Source organism: Gymnogyps californianus, chromosome 3 (assembly GCF_018139145.2).
Source record: "Gymnogyps californianus isolate 813 chromosome 3, ASM1813914v2, whole genome shotgun sequence".
NCBI classification, from domain to species: domain Eukaryota; kingdom Metazoa; phylum Chordata; class Aves; order Accipitriformes; family Cathartidae; genus Gymnogyps; species Gymnogyps californianus.
The window spans coordinates 1,569,842-1,585,613 of record NC_059473.1 but is presented as its reverse complement, the minus strand read 5'-3'; the positions used below and the strand labels follow the sequence as shown (position 1 = coordinate 1,585,613).

The following is a 15,772-nucleotide window of genomic DNA, read 5'->3' as shown; positions in this document are numbered from 1 at the left end:
CATACCATCCATCGCTCGACATCTTTAACTGTTCAGGCAAGTGAAAGAACTTTAGGGAAAGTTAAGTTAAAGATCTGAATTCCAGAGGACACTGCTTTTAATGTCTTCTCTTTTCTAAAAGCTACTGGCTAAATACAGGATTAAAACTTAAGTAACTTTTTGCTTATTTAGCTAATGCTTCACAAGAAGACTGGGAGGGAAAAATCTGGGTAGAAGACTCTCTTCCAGGGGAAAAAAAATCCAGGTAGAAGACTCTTTTCCCTCTGTCACATTGCTAAGCCATCAGAAATAAGGATATGATCAGGAACAACGACTTTGAATTTAAATGCCCTATCATCCTGCTGCTGCTGGCTTGGTTTTCTAGTGTAGGAGACAGTAAAACGGGTTCTATTGCAACAGTCTAGCAGTTCAACTTGGTATTTCGGGCAGCGTTCCACTAGTCATATGCCAAATGGGGTTGGTGGATTTCTGTCTGACATCAGTTACGAAATTCCCATACCTTGCACAATAGTTTTAGAGAAGAGGAAATGTAGTGGGCTGACACACATCATCGACACACTGAACATACACCGCTGCTGCAGACCGGAACGCTGCCCAGCTTTTGCCCCTTCCAGCACACGCATCATTAGGAACTTAACTGAGAGCGAGCATGCAGTAAGCTTTCTCGGCTGTAAACTCGCCATTTCTGGACTTCTTCCAACGCCTGCTCAGCACGGGGCCCGCGCCGGTGCTGCGACCGAAGGACACGCACCTCATCTCGCCTGCGATTTGGAGTAACTCGTCCACAAAACAAGGGATCAGCGTCACACCTGGTAAAAGCCCTGGAATGACTTCCCGCCAGCCCTACAGAGGGAAGGAAATGCTTGAGGGTACGGTGGGTGTTGGCTGCAAACCAGTGATTTGCAAACTTTTTTTTCTTACCTATTTAAAAACTACTATTTTAGAAGTATAATGGAAATCTACTTGAGATTAAGTAATATTTCAGTTACCTTCTAGGAACGTATATTGCTGGCAGACTAAAACTTCATGTATTAGTGAAGAAAAAAAAATCTTACTTGCGAGATAGGTGTGCTACCAGAACACGGCCCCCCATCCCGGCACTGTCCATCAAGAGGCAGGTGGATGTACCGAGTCCTTGTCACTGAAAAGGAAACCACTTGGACACGCAGACAACACACATGGCTGAACACAGACAAGCAGGAGGCTAGAGGTCTAGCTAATATTGACAACTCTGCCACAAAAAAAAATGCCGATTCTAGATCACTAGTATCATATCTTAGTAGGAAAACAGCAGATCCGACTGATGTCAGTAAGAATGTTCAGCAAAATAAATATACTTAGGATGAACCCTACAGTGTTAATATTAAAAAAAAAAAAAAATATCCTGGAAAGCAGCCCAGACTGAGGAAAGAAATAACAGTTGAAGGAGGTAAGGTAAGGTAAGAGGAGGAAGGACTGATATTAATACAGTTCCAAGTCATCAAACTGAGGTAATACTGGTGTTTGGACACAGTAAGTTACGGCAGTAGGATGATTCAGTGGTGGTGTGGCTGCTGAAGGCTCCTGAGCCAGAAGCGTTGGTTCCCCTTTTTCATTCCACTGGCAGCTGAACTCCTCACTTGAAGCTGGACCTCGTTTATTTTGCCTTTTTAAAGTTGATAATGATTACACCTTAATGATGACGACGATGCTTGTAGAACGTGTCATACGCAAGTCAAACAGGAAGTGCAAGACAAGATTTTAATCATTAAAAGTTTATCGATAACCTCTTATATACACATAGTTATACACAAAAGTGGTTCACGAGTCCCTCATGTCGGAGAACTCCGCTGGTGAGGTTGGCTGGCTGAAAGCCGCTCTCTGCCTTCGTCACCTCGCAGACGGGATGTTAACGTGGAAAAGGCCAGCGGGGCTGCGGACAGGTACAGCTTCCTTCACGGGCTTCAGCTGGGCACTGAAAGGAGCCCATATTCGTCTGCTGTATCCAAAATTTTACAGATGACCGGAGACTCCACCTTGAGCGTAAGAGATCAAAACGTTCAAGACACTGAAATCACCGATAAACTTTTACAAGAGATTGCGACAGAGAGCGCGAGATTAGCGACAACAGATTGCGAGAGGCACAGCACTCAGGCATCGCTCTGTGAAATTTAGTAAGCCCTTTTTACTTTGGGGTGTGAGCCCTATAGCACGTTAACAAGGTAGCCACTGTAATTAATGACGACCCTCCTTTCTCCGAGCAAATGGGATTGCACAGAAAGCAGCTGCGGATATGGGAATTCCCCACAGGGATCCGTTGTGGAGAGTCACCGGAAGGAAGGGGCTATTTTAAACATAGGCCTGGAGGCGTCCTCTACGAGGCGGCACCTGATCTCAGGGAATTCAAGTATGTCTTTACGTACCCCAAGGATGTATTGGCAAGAATGAGGCTCCAACATGTATATGGTCACAGCGTGAGGGGAATCGGATTCTTTACATCTGAAAACAGGAGAGAAATTTCGTAGCGTTAGGCATGTAATAAGTACAAAACTAAAACGTGTATTTCCCTACCATCTGTAGCATTTTTACTAAGCTAACAGTCATTGCTTTCTGAAGACAACAGAGGCTTTCCCCTCTGACACAGGAAGCAGAGACACAAAACATCAGTTTACTAAAAAAGTTAACTTACTTCAATTTCACAGTCACCTGCCTTGGCTTGTCTGTTAAGTCGCAAACATCTCCATTTCCATAGAAATGAGACACCATCCTGCCACAAAAGATTGGAATGGAGAAGTTTGGAAATATTCAACACAGTTCTGAAGCACGCAGCGAACTTGTGTGATGCAGTATCTCATCGTTCTTCAAATATTTAACTCTAATATGCAAAACAAAGAAGTAACACGCTGTATTTCAGTTACAGGAGAAGCAAATGGTTGCTCACTATTGGAAGATTTTTCTCTGCATCATATCCAGAGTGTTGAATTACCTTGTCTGATCTTGCATGTTGGGGGGGGGGAAAAAAAATCTATACACCCTGCTCTTGACAGTTTCTTGTGTCTGTTTGTAAACTGAATATTCACACGCTGCCGAAGTGGGCCCTGGCATTTATTCTTCTCTATCGCAAGTACGAGACCAATTCAGGAACAGATAGCCAGAGCAGTAATCACGGTGAGTGTAACCATACCTAACTGTCTGCGTGCCGTCTTCTCTAAGATAGTAGGTTCTAGCAGCATTCTTCCTGGACCACTCAATGTGTTCCTCCTTGCTCCAGGTACCCACCACCACGGAAGTCTTGCCACTTTCCTTATCCTAAAAAAGGCAAAGCTGATAATTACACGTTGTACTGTACGATTAGCAGCGAGGATATTTTAATGACGTGCAGAACATCATTTCTAGAGCAAGTCTGCTGCTGTCAGTGTAACACGTTGTTGCATTTGGGACAAAGTACGACTGACCTTGCATTAGGGTCAAGAGTGAAGCGGATGGTCTCTTCAGAACAGCCACCCCGGCTGTGTGAGCCGATAAAAGTGTTTCAATGACCAGAAGAGCATTCCCACAAAAACCCCCACGTTTTTTCAGCTTTGGTTATCACTGTGCTCTACCTGACACGGTGCCTACATCCCCCTGCAGACTTAGGCAGCACACGGAGGATTTCTTTTCTGAAATCCAGCTTCTTAAACCCAAGATGTTGATCAGCCAAGAAAAGGGTGCTGCTTTTTTCAAACTGCAGACAGATTCTCTAACCCTTTTTTCCCTCCCACAGCCATCTAGCAGCAGAACATAAAACTATTGCAACATACCTCGTGATACTGGTGAACATATTTGCCGTAGCAGAATTCGTACTTCCACCAACCAACACCCTAGGGAGAGGTATGATCTCAGCGTCAAAACAAAACCAAACCCCCAAACCAAACCAAACGCCCCAAAACAACCGCATCCATTTCCCTCCAGACCCTAAACCCTGGGTTTTTAGCTGTAAAACTCCATACCTATTAATTAGATATGTTGATTCAAGGTTTGCACTGAGAGAGAATCTCTTATTAGACTAATTGACATAGGCAAGGGATGGAATAAATGAGTTTAAGCAGAGACTCTCGGAAGAGCCACATAGGACTAAATTCCTTAAACTATTTGTACACCCCCTATTCGTCTTTGAAAGAAATACTTCCCTCTTTCAAAGACAGGGAAAACTTCAGATGCCTTTTCTCTGCTGGCTGTTCTCTCAGTAAGTTTTATCAGATTTTTTTTTTCTTCTTCTCATTAACAAAATTAGCACTGCACAATTCTCCTGATCTACTTGCATTTCACTGTCTGCTCAAATACATTGAATTTCAACAGAAAGATTAAAGATACCTTTCTGGCATAGACTTTGGTATACAAGCCTTCCCTATAGCAATGCAGGGAAAGGCAATTATGATGTGCGTAAGAATGCGACTACCAGAGTTCATGGAAAAACTGAACAAATACATAAACCAGTATGTGCCATTACGGAGTAGCTATTTTATTATGCATATAATAAAGCATAATAAGCTTTATTTCTCACCCCATGGAAGCAGTAGGAACCACTAAGAAATTCCTTTATAAGTTGGTCATCGGTCAATTTGGAGATGTGGGTCGTTCCCACAGTTAATAGCTGATGGCCTCCAACAGCAACAGGCTTATGAATGGAAGAAAACTTCTCTTCTTTTGTTGAATGCATTTCTTCCTGAAATTAAAGCATACACAAATACACCCATTTAGATTTCATACATCCCTTGCAAAGTCTTAGAAATTATATGACATTACTTAGTACTAAGTGAAGTAGGCTGTGGGAAAAGGTATGAAAGCATTTCGTCATTGTTTTCACTGTCTTCAGCATAGCTGTGGAAAAAAAAAAAAAAAAAATCAAAGGTCAAAAACTTCACACATTTGTAAATTGTAGGCTACGAAGGCTACAAAAGTTTTACATTAGTAGCCCAAACTGCCTTGCTTTGTTTTCCTTCCAAATAAGGTAAGTTACAGATGATTTCAACAAGCTTAAAGACGGTTTGAAAGACTGAAATGGTCTGACAAAGCTGGGTAAGAGAGCTTATTCCACGGAACTGAAAGTTGTATCTGTTACAACATGGAAAAATAGATATTTTTCTATTTGAAATTAAACAACTCCTACCTCCTTAACCCTTCTAAAAGGCATCTTCATCATTTCTTGCTGTTTCTCCAGCTGTTCCAGATTATGGGGTTTAAGTGGGGATCCTGGCAGCGACTGGCAAAAGATGTCGTTCACAGGGGAAGCCCTGAACCTGTCCAAACAAGTTAGCAACGCATCACTCACTACACCTGAAAGTACAGACATACTTTTTTCTTGCCCCAAGTTTCTGACTGAGCTGGGCGCAGGCGTGTATTTTTCTTCTTGTACTTGCACCATCTCAGCCAAAGCTACGCTGTTCTTACAGCTGACGTAAACGCGCTTTTCGCCCAGCATAGTCTCACTCCTAATGCTGCCAGACAACTGGCAGCGCAATCTCACCCCTCTTCGGCAAAAGTTGCGCGTTAAAAGGCAAACTGCGTCATACGTGTACCATGAATGTAGTGTCAAGGCTCCACAAAACTCTCTCGGAAGCTAGGAAACAGCAAAGGTTAAACCTGATAGATGCAGTTCCTGTATAATTCAAATAATACATTCTTATGTTATCTGACACGTATGGCTTTTCACACTGCATATATACCCGTTATTCCTTTAGCGCTCTTCATGAGCTACGTCTGCAAAAAGCAGCTTCTTTTGGGAAAGATGAAGCAGAGTTAACACAGCTTTCTCCTTAGTTTACACAAACGAAGGCCTCATTAAAACACCAAATAAGAAAATAGTAAAGGAAAGCGGACATCACAGTGAAGATCATACTGACAAATGAAGCATCTGTTCAGTTTCCATTGCTCGTCTCATGGAAAAGGTCCTCTTTAGAGGAAGCTCATTTACACAACAAACATGCAGATACTGCTTCAGAGGCAAGGGGGCTCTTTGCGACGTCCTCTTCCTAGGAAGCGTCTGTAATACACAGCAGTAGCTGTACAGTCATCACCACTGTAGTTAAAAGAATCTGAAAACGTCTCCTAAATAGTAACTACACCTAGATTAAATAAGTCCTGTACCAAAGAAGCCTAGTTTTATCTGAATTTTATTTAAATAGATTAAGACTAATAGTTACAGTAGACAAATACTACTGCCTCCCTCCCTGTCCCCAATTCCCACCAATGTAAAAAAAGTCACATTGTACCCAAATAAGAATGACAACTAGAACTCAGGGATATACTTTTGCTAAGTTAATGCAAGTGCACGATTGGATAAGATAATGGGCGTAGAGGAGAAGCGCGGGCGGCTGAAGTACTGCTCAGTGCTGTTTCAGGAACACACGACAGGAAAAGTGCACTCGACTTAAAGTGAGGTTTGTTTATTGTTACCTGTCCTGGCACTGAGCAGCGTTTCCAGCCTGCTATCGCCACCTACCTTTATTTACTAAGATGATATAAGTGGGAGAACAAAGATCTTGTATGTTTATTTTAAGTATTTCCTGCTAGCGGCCAGGAAGCCTTCCGTGCCTTCCGTTTGGAAGGAGGTAGCAGCTCAAGATTTTATTCTTATCAAACGATAGAACAATTTGCCTGGGCACTTTCTATTTTTCTACTGATACAGAGGCTTAAAAGACTCATATACTAAACAGGTAACGGTGCAACAGGTAAGTGCAACAGATAACATACTACTACCAAACCCATCTACGTGAGAAAATTTATAATTGATACTAAATATTTAACAATAGCATAACTTATTTACTCCAACTGGCAAGTGTTTATAAAATGCAGGATTGAGAATCTTGTCCTTTAGACTCTGTTGCCTATTTCAGAACAGTGATTAAATACTTGTTCTGACATCTGTGTACACGGGAAATTCAGAAATCCCGTCCATCGTTTCCCCCTTCATTTGTACGTCACATTCCCTTTGCAATTCTGTTTACACCCCTTGAAAGGTCAAAAATCTGTACCGACACTAAGGGAATCCCTTAGACTCATGGCACAATTCAGGGAGGGGGGGGAAAAGAAGAATCCTAAACTTGATTTTTGGAAAATAACACTGAAATTGTGAATTCTTCACATGAGAATGACTTATACAGCTGAAGGTAAGGCAAAAAAGCAGGACAGAGGCAGACGGGAGCTCCTTAAGTTGGGAGTACTGCTAAAATATGTGTTACAGTTATGGCTGAAGACCGTACTTTTGTTTTCTGAAATTAGAGAAGCTGAAGTCCATACACACGTATAATGCACATACGCAACCTGCAGTCTTTGAATACCAGGAAGATGATCCCCCAAGACCTTGCAATCATAAACTAAGAGGAGACAGGGTGTTCTTAACCTGCCTGCAGCCTTAATGCCCTAGTTTGTGTTTCTGCAGAATGACAGGGCTAGAAACTTACTTGTTGAAAATGAAGTAATACTTCCCATCTGCTTCTCTCATGGGATCAATCACTAGAGACTTACAAAATGCAAATATTGTGCAACTTAACCTGAAAACTTAAGACTTGGCAAAACCACGCTTGCCAAAGTACGTACGTACAAGTGTCACGGCTTTGTACCAGAAACCACAGCTGGATACATGACTTATATAAACACATACATGCATGGAAACTGATGAAAATTTGAAGTGATGTTAGCCAAAATTTGGGTACCGTACCTGTATTTAGGATGGTTGCATAACAGAGGTGTCAATATAACCACTTCATATTCACAGGTTGTAACTTCTGCTACCGAAAGAATCTCATGTTTAGCTTCTGGATGACAGATGTACATCACTGTACTTGATCTGGGTAGGTTTTGTCTCAAGCTACAAGGTGTGCCGTTTCCCATTTCTACAGGATAGTATGGGGTCATCTGCCCTTCTATGTTTTTTGTAGGTATCTAGGTGAAAGAAAGTCAAAGTTAAGAATCACAGTAAAGCTCCTTCGACTCTTCTGAAACGAAAAATATTATTACACTGTGCAGAGCCAGCATTACTGGATTGAAACCAGCCCCTCTGTAGTTACTTGGTGTTTCTGCAACATCCAAACACGTTCTGGTTTATTACCTCCAGCACTGCACTGCACAAATGCACCGAGCCCTGCGAGCCTCGACTGCAAAAGCAGCTGGTTTCTCTGCACAGGCTGCCTGATGTTTCAGTTCTGAGAGAGCTTGCCAGCTGGGTGCAATGTTTTGGAAGAGCACCAAGCCAGCTGTGTTCACCCTGTAGTCTAGGAGACAGGGAGATGTGAGTAGCTCTGCCAGACTCAGCTCAGGTCGGGCCAGGCACGTTACCTTCACTTCAGTGCCAGGCCGTGAAGAATCTAAAAAATGCCCCTGCGAAGCCATCCCGGTGCCTGCACTACACCTCTCAGCATACCCAGCCCGGGTTGTTCCTTACCAAGTATCCCACGCCACCTGTTACTGTGGCTAACAAAGTTAATGATATATACAAAATAAATCCCACTTTTGTACACACTTTACAGATTTGTTCCCTCATATGTTTCATCCAGCTTCCACTTTAAGAAATTAATTCCCCAAACTGGTAAAAGTCCCGCTCCTGGCTCCTATCTTGGAAGCAGCTAAAGTTCCCGGGTACCGAAAGTTCTCTTTGTGCAAAAGCCATGCTGGAACCCACAAACTAGACCTTTTTTCTACCAGTCTTGCTTGAGCTAGCAAAGGTTTTCGGTGCACAAGAAATCAGGCTCTGTGCTAAAAGGCGGTGGTGCCTTCTGTGGTCAGGACACTAACACGGGACCTGAGACCCTTCTGTAGCTCACCTACTTTGGTTTTCAAACCATGTTAGCCTGTCACAGGCCACTGACTCTCTCCTCCTGAAAACTGTTCTGTCACGAATGAAGCGATGAGACATTCATGAGGTTAAAGAATGAACATGCTGGCAGCTTAACTGCTCAGGCGCTCCTTGGCTTCCGGTCACTTATCCACTCTATACTTCAATATTCAGTGCTTTCCCTTTCTATCTTTCCAAATGAAACAACCGATTTTCCCTTAAGAACTGAAAAATTATACCTACGCATTTCATTGAAGGTAACCATTCAAGAAATCTAAATGGAGATAGCCGTTGTTTGCACACAACTGAAAGGCACCCCAGTAGGACTTGAGATAAATCTCTAGTCGCAGCAGTTTTCGGTTACTTTCAGCACCACCCAGCTGTGTTACGTATTCTTTCCCTTTCATGACTTAAGAGATCCCACACAAATTGCAAGTCTAAATTCTTTATGGACTGAAACCAAGACAGTGTATGTACATCATAAACACTGTCAAAAAAAAGTCAGTAAAAGACTTAACCTCCTCTGAAATTAAAATTAAAAAAAAAGTTACACTACAATGAAATTAAAGAAAACTAGGTTCTAAGAGGCCTAACTGCCATTAGAATGGGCCACATTCTGACTTGGGTCTGCTCCCCCAACTACCTCCAAAATGCTCGTCAGGCATGTATATTTTCTGAAATCCACTGCAGAAGAACCACTCTGTGCTACGTAAATCGGCATTACAAAGAACACATAGACAAAAATTTCATTTCAGAATTAAAATGAAGGGTAACTGGAAATAAGGTAGGCGTGTGTCTGGCCACAGGTCAAATCTGCTATCGCTAATTCCAAACTCCAACGTGCTTCAGGTACTTCCATTGTTTTGCTATAAAGTTAGTAATTCAGAATTGAGCTTTGGGGCCTAAACAAATGGAAAAGTTCCCTACTGGAAAAGGGGAAGCACAGAGTTTTATGGGATGGGTCATCAAGTCAGCTAAGAAATCTTTCGGGGATTTTTTGCTGTAGGGTTTTGTTAAGCATTTCTCCCTACCCAAAACACACGAAAGTGTCATTAAGGGAATTGGGATCTCTGATGTAGCTGGAAAAATAACTGTCGCTAGACCATAACGTGACTTTGTGGTTATGTGTATTGTCTGCATAGAAGAAGAGTACATAATTCATCTCATTTAAGTTTAAGATTAGCATTACTTTAACGTAAATAAGTAGAAGGGCAAGAAATTTGACTAGCTAGACTAAATAAGCTTTCCGAGCTGGGACCGATAATCAAAAGTGAGAAGAGTGCAGCTCAGGAACATAGTTTCATTTTTTTGATGCTCATTTTGGTAGGGAACTAATTACATAATCTCATCATATATAAATTGCCTCCACTATTGACGGCAAAAGTTAAAATAGATGTTTTTCACTTGCCTCTTTTGCACTCTCTTTTGGATTTTCCTTCTCTTCTTGATCTAGGGAATAATTAAGAATGAGGTAAGCATAAAGTCTGTGAACTTGAAATAAAATGAAATTATGTACAGAGAAGTTTGTATGTTTTGTGTATTTGCTAGTACTTTGTGTATACACTGCCAAGAGTCAATTTCATGAGCTTGCAGGTGCAAAAGAGGAAAGAAAGGAAATAAAAAGTGATCTGGGGTCCAGAGCAAACAGAACAAAATACGAGTTAGCATCGCCTTGAAACCATTTGGAGTTTGTAGGACAGGCCAAGTCCAGCCCTAGCACCACAGGAAGGCCAGTCAGGGCAGAAGAACATGGCACTACTGCTGTTCTTCGATGGGTAGCTGACTACTCTTTTCCAAGTGAGTGAATTACAGGCTGGGACAGCAAACAGGCAAGTACTTCAGCCCACCCACTAGCCAGCCTCAGAGGGTACACTCATAGGAAGAAGCGAGGCCAGACTGCATGCCATACTAATGATCACGAGCGTAAACATCGTTACGGGGCAGGGGTTGCAAGCTGTCACAGGTAAGAGCTATCCTTAGCCTTCCGAACCGCTTCGGGAGATAGTCTGGACTCCACTCAGAATTAGGTGAGCAAAAGGCCACTCTGCTTTGCTGTCACCCATTCGGCTGTTCCAAGTTTACTGTATCACACTGGTAGATTCAGCTCACAATGGTTTGAGAAACGACCTCTGTTATTTTTTTAAGAGAAGTAGCGTGAATTGCTGTATAGGAAGCACAGAAAGAATACAGTCTGCCACCTAAGCGGAAAGGACAGAGGGTCAACATCCTAAAAGACTCAGATATGATGACTTAAGTATCGTCACCTAACTTCAGCACCTAGCCCCACAAAAGAATTGGTAACTCAAATTCAACGTTTTGTTTTCTGTACAGCAGCATCTAGGGAGAATTAGGCACCTCTGCACAGGATTAATGACAGCACAAGCAAGCACTGTAACTCACTAATAAACACACGCCAAACAACGCAGTTCCTGAAGCCATGTTTCTTTTCAGGACTGAGATACCTAACTGAAGGCTGCAGGTAGGAATTCAAAGGAATGGGATTAATAGCGCTAAATCCCCTCCAAGACTGAGGCATTCAAGTTAATCACTTTTAGGAAGAGAAAAATGGTGGTGCCCACCTTTTACATAGTAGCCTAGATTTAAAAAAACCCAAAACAACTAGATTATTTTTTTTCTATTGTTTCTATCAACTCTGATGAATGAACACTTAGTCTGTGGATTTTTGGAGCTCTTTGGACTGATACACTGCCAAAGCGCTCACCCGGGGAAGCAGATTTTGGCAGGTACAACCACAAAACTTCCAGCATCTACAATGATTTATGGCCAAAAAATTGAAGTGCTCAGAAAATCAGTTATTCTAAACAGCAGTTTGAGTTTGGGGCTCAGCTACCTAATTTCCACCAAAGTCCCACTTTAGGCACCTCAGTATTTCTGAAGATCTGCGCCAGGATCCCTAAAAAAAAAAGACTCTCAAACAGTTCCAAGGATCAAATCTACCTGCAAAGGCTGTAAGCGTTTGGGTTTGCAGACTACGTTTTATTATGGAATAGCAGAGCCCAAGATGTGCTACACACTCTGCCCTCTGCTCACAGTTTGAAAGACAATTCTCCCCACCCAGAAGGAGAGTGGCAACAGGCTACGTTATCAAAGTCTGGTCTGCCGTATATCGGTTCTATTTCTTATACTACGTATTTTCTTTCCCTGACACTAATTAATTATTGCAGATTAGTTACTCTAATCAATTAGACAGCACGGCAAAATTGACAGGATGGATGCAATGTAAGGTGCTGAAAAGGAATTCATTGAAAACAATGCATCTCGTAAAAAAAAAGTAATCTACAAAATTCTATTCTATTGCACTGGGAATCAGTTTTCTACAGCATATTTCTCAGGCCGTAATAATTAAAACCCAAAGAATTAAATTAGCATCAGCAAAATAAAATAATCTAAGACAAACCTGGTTCTGACAATGGGTTCTTTATCATCATACTCCCCAGATAGTATTCTTGGATGTTTATTTTCTACAATCAAAAGAAGTTAAAACAAATTTCAGTTACCTTTTTCCATACTTTTTCAAGTGTACAAGGATTCAAGTCTTCTAGAGGAGTTAAGCATGAACATGCCAGTGGAAAAGGGGGTTGAGACTACTAAATTGTAAGAAGCCCACCTGTCCCGTTTCCTTCTCCTCGTGATATTGACGGATGTGTTTTCCGTGGCAGACCTCGTAAGTCCAGTAAGATTCAATCTTAATTTAAAAAAAAAAAAAAGTTTAGATACATTACCCTCCACCACCCCCCCCAAAAAATTCCCCCAAAATTTTGGCTTTTGCAGCAATGAAATGCAGGCCAAGCAGGTGGGCTTGGGCACCCTCAAAAACAATAGCACAGTGAATGGTCTCACTGTTCCCCCAGCATTTTGATGACGTTCCAAATAAACATACCAGGCAAAGCTTCCTTAACTTTCACACAGATAAAACAAAGGAAAAAAAAATTAAATAAGATGTGAAGACTAAATTTGCCCCCAAACCACGGGGGCTAAGCTGTAGTGACTCAGCACAGACTGGTTTTGGCGACTGTCGTAGATGCAGGCTGTTTACCAGTTGTGCTTGACCCACTCTTCCTTTCTCAAGGACTTGCGTGGGATGTTGTGTAGGTATAATATTTGGCCACTTTCGCTGTCTCTGGTTCTCAGTACCAGCTTGTTTGGAATTAGGCTTGTTCTTGTAATGTAAGACATGAGTCTTTGAACCAGGATGACAGTTGATGAAAAACTGGAAAACTTTCAGAATATCTAGAAGCATGTTTATTTCGGTCTTCTAACACTTTCTGAGAAGTGCTTTTCATTAGACTGTCACACATTATGGCTTGACTCCTGGAAGTAAACATTTTAAATCCATGTTTTTAAACTCCTCCTACAGCAACCCAATTTATTTGAATCCTGACATCTTCAATTGTACAGAATTTTATCAGCAATATTAAGATATAAAGTTGTAGACACCTTATTTTGGATTGAATTAGTACCTGAAGTCTGAGACATATTTATCCAAACAGTTTACTACACTAAACCTTGACATGGACTGGATTGTAAACTTTTGATTAGCATTTAAATTATCAACACAGAAGTAACATACTCTATATGAACAGCTACTCTGCTTAAAAAGAGGTTCCAGCAATTCTCCTGGAGTAGGACCTTTATAGTCCTTTTCTTCTTCCTAGAATAGAAGGATATTTTCATTACATTAAAATTAACAGTAGTTTGGTTAGTTAATATTCATTTGCAATAGAGCGGAAAAAAAAAAAATCGTATTGCAAAATTAAAAGGTACAAAACCTCATTAATTCCTGCCCTGAAGGAGCTGTGTAGTGATTAGAGGAAAAAAAAAAAGATAATTTAGTTTAGAAAGAAGGGGAAAATAAAAGTCACAAATAAAGTAGTCAAAACAGAAAAGTTCTGCGGTTTAAAAAATACACACGTGGCAAAAGAACAGGAGCTCTCAACTTGCTCGTGTCCAGAGTGGCAGCTTGGGGTGTGAGCAGGAAAACAGCATCAACAATCTTTTCATTTGTTAGTCAACGCTGATGCTGTACTGATGCAGTATAATTGGAACATCACGCAGCTTTTATGTAATTTTAAAAAAATGGATCAAAAAAGCATAAGTAACACTGTGGAAGTTTATTTCTGTGTAATTTTTGCTGTATAAATGGGCATGCTATTGAAGAGATTTCCACACAAAGTTCTTCAGTACTAAAGATTTCTCACCTACACTGAAGCACTCCGTATTGTCAGGCCCTTAAAGGATGAGGGCTATGTCAAAATGGAGGTGCCTACCCCAGGAGTACAGCTTGTCTGTGCAAGTTCTCACGGTGTGAAAAAATGAACCGTTAGAGGAACAAATGACCAATGATAAACCTCACCAAAGGCTGCCTCAATCTACCTTTTCTTGTAGACACACATGTATTTATATACTTTTTTTTTTTTATTTAAACCCCAAATTGTGCATTCAGATTTCCAACTGAAGAAGCGATGACGGAGAATAAAAATTACTGGCGGTAGAAGCACTACTGGGATAGTATTTTCAGATACAGTGATCATGACAACAGTGTTAACAACCTTTATAGTTGTTTACTGGCCTAGAATTTGACAATGTTACTTAAAATACAAGAATTTCCTAATCAGTGATAGACCTAGCAACAAACAGAACATTAGAGCAATCATTTCTTGCCAAATAAGGACTTCAGGATTGTTCAGACTGGCCCCACCTAGTACAGAGCTAGTATGTAATACAAAGTGAAGGCATCTACCATGAGCTGTGAAACTGTGAAGCATTCTGCAGATGATTTTCCTTTTACAGGAAACACAAAATCTTTATTTTGGAATTAAAAAAAAAAAAGGAGCTGAAAAGACACTGTAAAGACTTATCTACAGCTTATAATTACAAAAAAGACTTGACTGAACTTACCTCATTGCCACTTGCTATCAGGGGAAGTAGACATTTATATTTTTCTTTATCCACAGTGGTCATTATAATGTAGTTATCCTCTTTGTACAGGACACCAGTTGTAGGCTAAGAAAACAACCAACCTATAGATTAGTCAGGTGTTCTTTTTAACGCTGCTTGTTAGAAACATTCCTGAATTCATGAGTGGTACAGTTAATTCATAGGGCAGGTGGTCCAGAGTATTTCCTGGGTCTCAATTACATCACAAGACTGGGCTTTGGCATTTAAGCTTGCCAGTATTTGCTTGCCTTCTCCTTTGCTTCGATCCTCCTACCTCCAGCCACATTCCCGCTCTCCTCCACGCTCACCTCACTCCCGCTTACATACTCCCCGTTCTTATGAGAGACCTTTATCAAAAAAGCACCCGCGTAACCGTTACATTCTGCAACCAGCCGTTCCCACGTCGACTTTCAGGGCAAATTTCCCCGGGAACGTTCCCAGCTGCCAGGCTCAGGCCGTGGCCTAACGCTCACCCGGTGCGTCCGTCCGTACTTACCGCTTGTCACCCCTGCCAACACCCAGGGTGACGCTTTAAGGCAGGCAGCAGCAAGGCTACGCTGAGAAGACCCCGAAGTGAAATGCCCTTTCTGTGGGGCGGGGGCTTCAAACATAACCGCCAGGCGTGAGGGGGGCCCAGCCGTTGGACCGAACTCCTGCCGCCCGGGCTGCCTATTAACAGTTATAACCGTCCAGCTCCTCCAGCGAGGGAGACTACAAAGAAGGAGTGAGAGACCCCTCACACCCCACACACGTCGTCCCGTTCCCCCCCCCCCCGCCCCGGTACCGACCAGGCTGAACTCGGTGCCGGGCCAGTTCACCCTGAAGGGGATGTCGTCGCTGAGCTGAGGGAGAGCGCGGCCGCCCTCCGCCACCACCGCCGCCGCTACAGCCGCCAGAAGACCGCAGAGCAACGCCCGCGGCGCGGCCGGGCTGGGCGCCCGGTGCCGGCACCCCCTCATGCCGGCCGGCGGCTCGGGGAGGGCGGGCGGGCGGGCGGGCAGCGGCGGGCAGCAACGCCGCCGC

General features: G+C 42.4%; 1 protein-coding gene across 1 annotated transcript; it reads right to left on the bottom strand.

Moving 5' to 3' along the window:
- Positions 1–1,725: 1,725 nt before the first annotated feature.
- Positions 1,726–15,717, bottom strand: ERLEC1 (endoplasmic reticulum lectin 1). The gene is made up of 14 exons (XM_050894368.1): positions 15,538–15,717; positions 14,711–14,815; positions 13,383–13,463; positions 12,420–12,497; positions 12,210–12,273; positions 10,200–10,240; positions 7,679–7,902; positions 5,129–5,258; positions 4,523–4,684; positions 3,780–3,839; positions 3,164–3,288; positions 2,669–2,746; positions 2,403–2,478; positions 1,726–2,015 (listed from the first exon to the last, which is right to left on the bottom strand). Exons 1-14 carry the CDS (start codon positions 15,706–15,708, stop codon positions 1,944–1,946), a joined length of 1,467 nt encoding a protein of 488 aa, XP_050750325.1. The 5' UTR covers positions 15,709–15,717; the 3' UTR covers positions 1,726–1,943.
- Positions 15,718–15,772: the final 55 nt, after the last annotated feature.